Source organism: Trichomycterus rosablanca, chromosome 3 (assembly GCF_030014385.1).
Source record: "Trichomycterus rosablanca isolate fTriRos1 chromosome 3, fTriRos1.hap1, whole genome shotgun sequence".
Taxonomy (NCBI): domain Eukaryota; kingdom Metazoa; phylum Chordata; class Actinopteri; order Siluriformes; family Trichomycteridae; genus Trichomycterus; species Trichomycterus rosablanca.
Window position 1 is genome coordinate 14,330,526 of NC_085990.1, and position 12,766 is coordinate 14,343,291.

Sequence of the window (12,766 nt, forward strand, 5' to 3'; positions counted from 1 at the left end):
AAGAATACTACATAATGCCTACTACATATTACATAACGCCTACTACAAATTAATACAAATTAATAATTAACTACATACTGCTATAACAATCCACATTCTACATACCTAAAGAATACTACATAATGCCTACTACATATTACATAATGCCTACTACAAATTAATATTACATACTGCTATAACAATCCACATTCTACATACATAAAGAATACTACATAATGCCTACTACATATTACATAATGCCTACTACAAATTAATATTACATACTGCTATAACAATCCACATTCTACATACCTAAAGAATACTACATAATGCCTACTACATATTACATAATGCCTACTACAAATTAATATTACATACTGCTATAACAATCCACATTCTACATACATAAAGAATACTACATAATGCCTACTACATATTACATAATGCCTACTACAAATTAATATTACATACTGCTATAACAATCCACATTCTACATACATAAAGAATACTACATAATGCCTACTACATATTACATAATGCCTACTACAAATTAATATTACATACTGCTATAACAATCCACATTCTACATACATAAAGAATACTACATAATGCCTACTACATATTACATAACACCTACTACAGACTAATATTACATACTACATACTGCTATAACAATCCACATTCTACATACATAAAGAATACTACATAATGCCTAATACATATTACATAACACCTACTACAGACTAATATTACATACTACATACTGCTATAACAATCCACATTCTACATACATAAAGAATACTACATAATGCCTACTACATATTACATAACACCTACTACAGACTAATATTACATACTACATACTGCTATAACAATCCACATTCTACATACACAATGTTTGTTTATTGTTTGTTTATTAGGATTTTAACGTCATGTTTTACACTTTGGTTACATTCATGACAGGAATGGTAGTTACTCATTACACAAGTTTCTTCAGTTCACAAGGTTATATCAAACACAGTCATGGACAATTTAGCATTTCACAATTCCAATTCACCTCACTTGCATGTCTTTGGACAGTGGAGGAAAATGGAGCACCCGGAGGAAACCCACTCAGACAAGGGGAGAACATGCAAACTCCACACAGAAAGGACCCGGACTGCCCCAACTGGGGATAGAACCCAGGACCTTCTTGCTAAGAGGTGAAAGTGCTACCCACTTAGCCTCCGTGCCACCCTTCTACATTCATAAAGAATACTACATAATGCCTACTACATAATATAACACCTACTACAAACTAATATTACATACTTCATACTGCTATTACAATCCACATTCTGCATACATAATGAATAATACGAAATGCCTATTACATAATACATACTGCCTACTCCATAATGCATACTACAATTACTACTACACTGCATAATGCATAATATATACTACATCCTGCTACTACGTACTACTTAAGTCATATCTTCTACTACATTATTTACTGCCTGTTACGTACTACAGACTGCACACTACATATTACAAACTGTCTACTGTATACATACTGCTTACTGCACACTGCTCTAATTGTAATTAAAAAGATCATCTAGCAAAAAAAAAGCAGGAATACTGATTAATTTTGACTTTTATTTTTTTGGAAAGTTGCCTTTTAAATGGTTCATATAAATTAGTTACATTTTAAGTTACTATGTTAATTGGTGGTCACTTAGCACAGCTGCTAGCATAGCTCCCCGGGTAATGATTTGATCTTAGCTTTCAATCACTGTCTGTGAGAAAAATGGTTGTTGTAGCCCCGTCCACAAAATCTTCCCCAGATAGTCTTTATTTCCCAAACCTCCCAAAAACATAAAGAAGGTAGATTTACTCCACTAAATTGCCCAAGGGGTAAGTAAGGGAGCAAATTTGTGAGGGTGTGAAATAGCTATTGAAAATTTAAAGGGAATTAAAGTTACAAGTTTCAAACTACAGTACAGCATGCAATTACCAACTACCATTTTAATTTACTTTGAGATGCAGTTTCTCTATAATCACTTTGTATATACAACAGTATTCTAATATGCTGCATACTATCTACTGCCTACTACTTACTACACAGTACATATTGCATGCTACCAGTAGTGAACCGTAAGTCTTAAACCTCGGCCCCTTTTCCACTTTATTCTTGAAATATTACAACCTTAGTCTCTAAGTCAAATATAAAAAAATTTACAGTGAACCTAATACACTGTTGTAGTGTCCTCTCCTAAAATGCAAAACTGGATTTTTCTCCATTCTTGCTTGACATAATACTTCAGCTGCTGTGGTCGCTGTTATCTGATTCTCCTCTTCATGCTGCACCATACATTTTAAATAGGAAACAGATCTGGACTGCAGTCAGGCAAGTTAGGCACATGCACTCTGTGTTTACAAAGCCACACTGTTGTAGCACTGTCTTGCTAAAATAACCATGGACTTTCTGGGAAAAGATGCATCTTGCAATATATGCCTCAGTGTCAATGGTATTTTCACACATATGCAAGTCACCCATATCTTTTAGTCACCGTACTAATGCAGCCCCATACTATAACAAATGTTGGCTCTTGCACCATTAACTGATAACATGATAAGATGTAAAACTACTGTACTACTGTAACATATTTTAGTTATTATAAATAAAATATTAACAGATCTATGTAGCTGAGAACACTTTGTAAAGAAAAATAACAAAATATGTAAGATTTTGTTTTTATGGCTGTGGCAGTGGCACATTGATGGAACATCTGTACCTTACTAAGGACAAAATAAAGTCTGGCTGTTATTATACACTGATCAGCCATAACATTAAAACCACCTTTTTGTTTCTACACACATTGTCCATTTTATCAGCGCCACTTACCATATAGAAACACTTTGTAGCTCTACAATTACTGACTGCAGTCCATCTATTTCTCTACATACTTTTTTTAGCCTGCTTTCACCCTGTTCTCCAGTGTTCAGAACCTCCATAGGACCACCAGAGAGCAGGTATTATTTAGGTGGTGGATCATTCTCAGCACTGCAGTGACAATGACATGGTGGTGGTGTGTTAGTGTGTGTTGTGCTGGTGTATGAGTGGATCAGACACAACCTGAGAGCTGATAAAATGGACAGTGAGTGTAAAAACAAGGAGGTGGTCATAATGTTATGCCTGTTCGGGGTATATTGAAAATTTTGGCACTTGCCTTTTCATTTCAGCTGCATGTTGTTTGTCCACAGGAGGGCATCCATCCATCTATTCACCCATCCATCCATCCAGCCACCCATCCATCCATCCATGCATCAACCAAACAGATGACAAATGCATCCAAAAAAGTAATTCAAGGCTTTGTTTAGACATAACTCATTTATTTAATTCCAGTTATCCTTCAGCACATCACATCTGGATTTCTTACAGTTTAACTGTGGGGTGGAAGTTTCAGGTTTCATCGGTTGGGTAGCATGTGACTTCACAAAAACATGATATTTTTGATATTTTGTGTGATTACTAATGCAAATGATTCAGCAATTAAATTATTTAAAGAGATTTAAGAAACATATGAGATGCCATGTACTTTAATAAGCAATTCTTTAATATAGGAGCCCTAATCCTTCTCCACACAGTCACTCACACAGAAACTTATAGGACTTGAGATTCTAGACTCTTACTCTAGTGAATTGAAGCAAGCTTGTTTTTTTCAGGCTGTGTTTGATGAAAGCTGCAAGGCATAGTGGTGTGGTGGTGGGTAGCACTGTCGTCTCACAGCAAGAAGTTTGCATGTTCTCCCTGTGTCTGTGTGTCCACGTTGAAAAATGAAAGTGAATTAACCCTGAACCCCAAGTTCTGTTAGTTCCATTGTGGACAGTGTAGAGAATAAGTAGTGACGTTTAAGGTGCTAGTCTAACAAAGAAACATTCTGGTGCCAGTACCCTGTTCCGAAACATTTTACAATGAAATAAATGCTCTATGAAGCCATCCATATTTACTTTTAGGACCAGCATATTTATTTTAGTACCTATATAATGCAATTTTGACCTACTAACTTCTGATGGCGCCAGTTGTATGCACCCAACCTACACCAACAACTCACCAAAAAAGTACATAATTTAGACACCAATCCCATACAAGATACTCGTTTCAGTTGCAAAAATGCTGAATATCCCAATCCGAACATGTGCAAATATTTTTGTGCATGTGTTCACATTTGACATGCTTTAACACTGATGATAATGCACTGCTTAGTCTATGTAGATGCACACACATGCACCAAAATTAACCAACTCTTTCCCCGGCTACTCTTCTCTAAAGGCTTCCCTTACGTTTTCCACCGTGTTTCCCACCACTCCTCCTATAATGCTCAAAACTCCACCAAACACGTTACCGACTCCCCTCATTCCCCTCCAGATTAGCGTGCCAACCCCTTGTCCTACAGACGAGCCCTGCTGGCCCATCTCTGATCCTACGCTGCCCACAAACCCACCCAAGCTCCGGCACGCAGACCCACCAATGCCTGTACCCAAATCCAAGACTTTCACTAGTGTATCAGTTGCCAGCCCGAGAATGTCACATGTTAGCGTGCCTGTACCTGCCAATCCCTCATAACATGAGCTCAGCAGAGTGCCAGTTAAGGTGCTTGTGAAGTCATAGAGCGAACACACACTGTGTTCGGTTACGTGGTATGCAACACTTCCAACATTTTCAACACCCTTGGCTACACCTGAACCGAGATTTCGGACCAGACGGACACTGTCCATGGGTAGCGATGCGAGCACAGCAGCGTCCTTTTGGAGCACAAAGCCGACTTGAGAGGGGATATTAGTCAGGGTGGAGACGACTGGAGAAATGAGGAGAGACATGGATGTGGACAGGGCATTTAAAATTAAGCTCTCTGTGGCATTGGCACTTTCTTCTACACCAGATTCATCTATCTGCTCTGTTTTGCTGGATGCTTTTTTTTTTACACTTTTCTGCACAGCTGTCTCAGCTCTTTCTTCCTCTTCGACATCTGAATCGTCGGTTTCAACAATTTCTTGCTCCTCTTCAGAGTCTGAAACCACCTCCTTCTCATCTGTAAGATGCTGTAAATCTGCTAGACCCTCCGAATGCCCACACCCTCCTGCAAAAAGTTCTTTGACCCCTACCAGTTTCTCCAGCTCCTCAATACTCATAACCTTCAGATTCTTATGGTCATCTTGTACCACTCCCATACTGAAGCTGCCCTGTCCATTGGGAACTGCACAGCATACTGCTGACCACAGCACACCCTCCTGGCTGCCTTTTAACCCACCTACACCGCTCTGCACATAGACATCCCCCTCTGCATCAGAGCAACGTGGTACAGTCTTGCTCTTTACCAGCTTTGCAGTATGAGTGTCCAATTTCTGTAGAGGGGAGGCTGAGTCAGATGGAGCTGCATTTTGGTCCCTTTTGTATAGAGCTGGGATGTAAAACTTGGACTCCTCACTTTTTTCATCTGTTTCATCCTGTGGAAACATACAGAAACACATTTTTTATTGGAGTTCCACAAAAAAAATAAGATAAATAAATAAAGCAGTTCCAAGTCACTGCCATTAGGTGGAAACAAAGGGACATGCTTGTTATGGCTTTGTCTTAAAGATTTAATGATATATTCAGCTGTTTGCAAACGTTTTATTTGTTAAAAGGAGAGCTAAGGGTGATTGTACAATACTTAAATATTAAATAAACAAAAAAAATTGTATTTATTGCCACTGTTTCACGCAGACTGATTCCATCATACACCAATCAGCCATAACATTAAAACCACCTCCTTGTTTTTACACTCACTGTCCATTCTATCAGCTCCACTTACCATATAGAAGCACTTTGTAGTTTTACAATTACTGACTGATGTCCATCTGTTTCTCTGCATGCTTTGTTAGCCCCCTTTCATGTTGTTCTTCAATGGTCAGGACTCTCCCAGGACCACCACAGAGCAGGTATTATTTGGGTGGTGGATCATTCTCAGCACTGCAGTGACACTGACATGGTGGTGGTGTGTTAGTGTGTGTTGTGCTGGTATGAGTGAATCAGACACAGCAATGCTGATGGAGTTTTTAAACACCTCACTGTCACTGCTGGACTGAGAATAGTCCACCAACTAAAATTATCCAGCCAACAGCGCCCCATGGGCAGCGTCCTGTGACCACTGATGAAGGTCTAGAAGATGACCAACTCAAACAGCAGCAATAGATGAGAGATTGTCTATGAATTTACATCTACAAGGTGGACCAACCAGGTAGGAGTGTCTAATAGAGTGGACAGTGAGTGGACACGGTATTTAAAAACTCTAGCAGCGCTGCTGTGTCTGATCCACTCTTACCAGCACAACACACACTAACACACCACCACCAAGTCATTGTAACTGCAGTGCTGAGAATGATCCACCACCTAAATAATACCTGCTCTGTGGTGGTCCTGACCATTGAAGAACAGGGTGAGAGGAGGTTAAAAAGGTATGTAGAGAAACAGATGGACTACAGTCAGTAATTTTAGAACTAAAAGTGCTTCTATATGGTAAGTGGAGCTGATAAAATGGACAGTGTGTGTAGAAACAAGGAGATGGTTTTAATGTTATGGTTGATCGGTGTACTCTGAAAGGGTCATTTACATTTAATATGACCTAAATCAACCATCCAGTAATGTTTAACTATTTAAACTTTCAGTTTTTCTTTTCTTTAGTTAATGATTTGGTACTGAGACACTTTTTTCTTCTTATATCCTCTTACTACATCTTTGTATTTTGAAGCAGTGCTTCACATTCAACCACTAGAATCTACTAAGAAATGAAAAGAGAGTTTTCTTTGTGGCTGAAAGAAAGAAAGAATCTATTCTGACTCTCTAATGTATGCAACAGTGATAAATGGGTCCTTTCACTGAACGTGACAGGGCTATTAGGAAATTTGTCTAGTTTGCTTTTTTAACCCCTCTGCCATAATTTACATTTTTATATGCATACAATTCAATACATACACTCTTGGCAAAATAGGATACAAATTTGTAATATGTCTTTGGTTAATAAGCTTCATGTTAAATGAAGAGAAATGAGAGAGATTAATGAGATGAATGAAAGTCGACATGCAATTATTGTAAGAAAACTGATTGGAACCAGGTACGTTCCAATGAGACAAAAAGTGCTTTTCTTGTAATAAATGTTCTAGAAAGGGATAGTTATACATAGAGTACTTTTTTTCACAGGATCTAGAATAATTTGGAAGCACTTTTTTCCAAGTCAAACATATATAATTTACAAAAAATAGTTTGAAGCCATTGACAGAAAATCAAACTTCCCCATAACCATCATTGTCCCCTGACCTGAACTTCATTGAAAACCAATGGTGCAAGGCGGAAAGGACAGTCTACAGAAGAGGTACTGAAAACCTGTGTGATCTGGAGAGAAGGTGCTAATATTTCTGAAGATAGATGAAGCTTTTTATAGAGTGCCGTTATTTTAAACATTTATGTTAGTTTATCTGTATCTTTAGATCACAACACCACCCGAGGTGGTTCTGACGGAAACCTGTTTACCCACTGTCATGCCAACAATGCTGCTCCTGCTAGATTTGACGGGATTTGACATGAACTGGAATAGTCAGCCACCAGTCAAAGGATTTCACAGATTTTTTGGCCCTGTGAATGAAGGGTTCAGAATATACAGAATGGTAAACAGAATGGTAAACAGTCCAGATTGACAGGATTTCACCCGACGTAACTCAGACATATGACACTGGTCAGTCTCAAGTCTTATTGCCTAGTGGCTGGGAACGAATATCAAACAAGAATAACAATAAATAATTGAAATAAAATTTTCTCTAAAAGCTTAAGTCTTTAAACACTGATGGAAATCTGACAGGATTGGTGCTGTGATTTAAGCAAAAGGAGGTGTAACCAAGTATTTAAGACAAACTGAAAGGCCGCTCAGGTGGCGCAGTGGTAAAACACACGCTAGCACACCGGAGCTGGGATCTCGAATACATCGTATCAAATCTCAGCTCTGCTGAGTGGCCACATGAACAACGATTGGCCTGTTGTTCATATAGGGGTGGGGTAGTAGTAAGCCGGATAGGGTCTCCTCGTAACTGATGCAACTACGACCTCGACTGGCTGATTGATGGCGCCTGCACAGGGGTGGGGAAGGAGTGCGTTGATCAGGGTGTGTCTCTCCGTACACAGGGCCGATCCGCATTAGCACTCGCCTAGTGCAGGTGAAAAAGTGCATACAGCTGCTGCCCACATGTCGGAGGGGTCGTGGGTTAGCTTCGTTCTCCTCAATCAGAGCAGGGATCGGCATTAGTGGAGAGAAAGCATGATGCAATCGGGCAATTAGACACGCTGAAAGTCGAGAGAAAAAGGGGAGAAAATGCATAAAAACAAAATACAAAAAAAGACAAATTGAAAGAGTTTTTAAATCCAATCACAATCACTGTTGACCCATGCTGCTAGCTCCACCTCTTAAACTTCATAGGTTTGTTTTAGTGTCAAAGCTAAACGGGAACATATGGCCCTAAAAGAGTTACCTAGGAAATTAGCACAGTTCCAGTCCTAAATGTGACATTACAAACACTACCAACAAAGCAAGTAAATGATTTGTTTATGGTTACACATTTGACTCTTAGTTACCTCACACTGTCTGGCTGACAATGACGAATAATGATTAGCAAAGAAAAGAACCAAAACAGATTTTATTACCTTTCCCTCTTTTGTTCCTTTGCCCCATGCGTTGTGCTGGCCTACACGGAGAGCAGTGTAGACATTGGCCTGACTTTCTGGGTGGTACAATGAAACGAATTGCCGTCCATCGCCCAGGCTGTGGCATCTCCTCTCCAGGCCTGACTCGGTGACCCTCTGTGGTGGAGTGTTTTTATAGAAGCTCTTCTCACACTCTGAAGCACTGATAGTCTGAGCCAGACAGAACAGGCCCACAATCAAAGGTGCTAGCCCACACACAGGTCTCTGTGGCATGCTCAGCATGGTCAAAACACTCCCCACTGCAGTGTGCAGGCACAGGCTGTTACTGACAGCACCGAGGCAGCTTATTTCACTCGACAAGATCCTGCAAGTCAGCCTCTCTCGCCCTCTCTCTCGCTTCTTCTCTCCCCCACTCTCCAATATCCAATACGCTCTGCTCTTGCTCAGTCAAGAGTGCAGAATGAGTTTGGTTGTTTTCCTTCTCCTCTGCTCCTCCTTTGCTCGTTCTCTGTCTTGTTATTTATGTGTATTCAGGTCTGAAATCAGTTCCCCTGGCAGCAGCTTCAATGTACTCTAACCTGTGCGCACACCCTCTCACGCCCATCGTCTCTACCTGTAAGTCAGCATTCCCAAAAACACACCCCTACATGGTACATAATCACCATTTCTTTCACATACCTTAGTTTACAATTGTTATGAGGGTTTTACTAACTCGTGTATTTATTACATGACAAAATAGTCCTATATCTAATCCACTTATTAGAAGGTCTGTGCATATTTATGGCCAAGTAAGATACTTTTAAAAAATAATGCCATATCCAATCTAAAAATAAAAGATTTGCAACATGCATTTTGTCATGTCAGAAATTATTAGTTTTTAAACTAGTTAAAAGTGGTGTCTACATACTTCTGACTTGTTACACTTGTTAGAGGCTGTATCTACATATAGAATAGATAATAGAATAGAATGTCTTTATTTGTCATATACACTGATCAACCATAACATTAAAACCACCTACTTGTTTCTACACTCACTGTCCATTTTATCAGCTCCACTTACCATACAGAAGCACTTTATAGTTCTACAATTACTGACTGTAGTCCATCTGTTTCTCTACATACCTTTTTAACCTGCTTTTACTTCTTTTACTGTTCTTCAAATGGTCAGGACCCCCACAGGACCACCACAGAGCAGGTATTATTTAGGTGGTGGGTCATTCTCAGCAATGCAGTGACAATGACACGGTGGTGGTGTGTTAGTGTGTGTTGTGCTGGTATGAGTGGATCAGACACAGCAGCACTGCTGGAGTTTTTAAATACCATGTCCACTCACTGTCCACACTATTAGACACTCCTACCTAGCTGGTCCACCTTGTAGATGTAAAGTCAGAGACGATCGCTCATCTGTCGCTGCTGTTTGAGTTGGTCATCTTCTAGACCTTCATCAGTGTTCACAGGACACTGCCCACGGGGCGCTGTTGGCTGATATTTTTGGTTGGTGGACTATTCTCAGTCCAGCAGTGACAGTGAGGTGTTTTTTTTTTTTTTTTTTTTTTTTTTTTTACCCCTTTTTCTCCCCTTTTTAGCACATCCAATTGTTTAATTAGCATCGTGCTTCCTCTCTGTCTATGCCGAACACTGCCCTGACGGAGGTGATTGAAGCTAACCCGTATCCCCTCCGAAACACGAGCAGCAGCCAGATGCATCTTTGCCACCCACACATTGACAAGTTTGGCGCCACCTAGCGTTGCATGCGGAGAGACACACCCTAAGGGCACCCTCTCCCATCTCTGTGTAAGCGCCTCCAATCAGCCGGCAGAGAACGCAATCGCATTCTGACAGAGAGAGACCCACATCCGGTTCTTTGTCCCACCCCCCATATGAGCAACCGGCCAATCGTTGCTCATATAGCCACTCAGCTTCGAACCGGTAAAGCAAGGCTGGATTCGATACCACGTTCTCAGAATCCAGCCCTGGTTGCAGCGCGTTTCTTTTTACCGCTGCGCCACCTGAGCGGCGACAGTGAGGTGTTTAAAAACCTACATGCTTATGTGCATTTAAAGCATTAACAACATAATGGAAGAAATTTACTTACTTGTAAAAATAGGTGTCTACATACTTTTGCTTATTAAACATACTTGCAAAATAATGCTAAAATTAATCCACTTGGAAGAAAGAGTGTCTATGTACTTTTGGCCATGTAGGATATTTGCAAAAGAATGCTACATTTAAGCCACTTGTATCTAAGAGGGGGTGTCCACATACTTTTGGCCTGTAAGATATTAGCAAATATCTAGCCGACAGGTCTGGTTAAGAAACACCCTGGTGGCAAAATAAATGATTTGTTTGATTATATTATATAAAAGATAAGGATTTCAAATTGGTGGGGGTGTGCCCAACTCTGTCACTATGACAACAGAGAGGCATGTGTGTGGTGCAACTCCACACTGCATAGTTTCATGTCCGAACTGGTCTCTTAAGCTCAGGGGAAGATAGGTGTGTCTGCAAGACTGAGTAACTGGAACTACCTTTCTCACCTCCCAGTGATCTAAGATGCACCCTGACGTGACACCCTTTGGGCCTGTCCATTGCACTCACCAGTTTAAAGGGAACACCTACCATACAGGTGCAATCTGTTAGTGTCACTATCTGTACATATGCACTTACCACTATGTTCATATGCCTGTCATTTGATGGAAAAGGACCTATGAAAGCACCACCGTCTAGTATAGGGGTGAAAAATATAGCAGCCTAATGCACTAGCCCATTACTGCAAGGGTTCAAACTTTCGAGTGTTACCAACTTTGGTGCTACCAGCCTGGCCAGGTGCTCAGCTGACTTTATCACTGTGTCTGAAGAAAGGAAGGTCAGATGGTAGCTTTTTCCATTACCTGCATTTGTAGTGAAAGTTGTAGAGAACAGCATGACTCTCTGTGCATGGTATCTGTCTACAAAAACAACTCGCCCCGTCTAAGGAAGGGAAGCGCAACAGTGACTCCTACTGTCTAGTAAAGGCACTGACAGGATAGCAAGCATAGCGTAATACTTCGCATGTTAGATACCGCTGTAAGATTCCGCCACTGTGTAATGACGCAGCCAGTGACTGCACATGTATCTGAGTGGACAGGTGCCAGTCCGCTGCCCACCTTGACAAGTGTGGGGGTGGTGCAAGTGGCGGAGGAATTGTGGTGGCATCCCTTGTAAGATTGCAGGCCCACCTTGATGACTGAGAGAAGCCACAGGCTAGAACAAGGTCTATCTGCCACCAAATGCTTCTTTATACCGGCCAGCGATGGAATCTCACCCTAATGTGTATGGACGATCATGCTATAATCCATGTGTTCCTCCTTTTCTCATTCCAGTGCCTCGAACAGACAGAGTGTTGCTCTTCCGGCTCCATCTGTGCCTTCCTCCCTCTGACACTGCCAACTGTGTGTGCGGAGCGACCCGATTAGGCCAGTGACGAACCTGAAACTCAAACACCCACAATAACTTATGGAATGCTGTCATACAAGTCCTGACCATTCCAGTTCTTCGAAGACAGAAGGAGGTGGAGATCAATGTCCGCACCTCAAAAATGATGTTTAAATCTAGTACAAATAGAAAAGGCAGCTGACCTTACTTGGTGTTCTTTGTATAGGTATCAAGACAAAATTGCTTTGCACCATAGGGTGCACATGCATCTGTAAAATTGCCTCATATTCACTGGCTGATGTTGGATCACTGGCTGATGATGGGGAATGGGGGGTGTGGGTGTGTATTGAAGCCATTCTTCAGTAATAGGTAATAAAAAAAATGTAAACATGATATTATACTTAGTGTTTTCCATTGCTCAGGGGTCCAGAGTATGTACTCCCTACATCAAATTATGAATCTTTAAGTGTTAGCTTTAGCTAGAACTTTAAACCCTTAGACAATAGTGCCATCTTTTGGCCACAAAAAAACAAAGATGTGCCTGGATGTAAACAGTGCCATCAAAACCAGATCTGAACATGGGTACTTTCCAGTCAAGCAGGCTTGACATCACCCTGGGCTTAGTGGCTGATGATCCTCCTGCACCTGCTTTTTCTTTGT

General features: G+C 40.7%; 1 protein-coding gene across 1 annotated transcript; it reads right to left on the minus strand.

Annotated features, from left to right (window-relative positions):
- Positions 1–3,339: 3,339 nt before the first annotated feature.
- On the minus strand, positions 3,340–9,105 carry LOC134310099 (uncharacterized). The gene is made up of 2 exons (XM_062991616.1): positions 8,693–9,105; positions 3,340–5,469 (listed from the first exon to the last, which is right to left on the minus strand). Exons 1-2 carry the CDS (start codon positions 8,972–8,974, stop codon positions 4,279–4,281), a joined length of 1,473 nt encoding a protein of 490 aa, XP_062847686.1. The 5' UTR covers positions 8,975–9,105; the 3' UTR covers positions 3,340–4,278.
- Between the last annotated feature and the right edge of the window lie 3,661 nt (positions 9,106–12,766).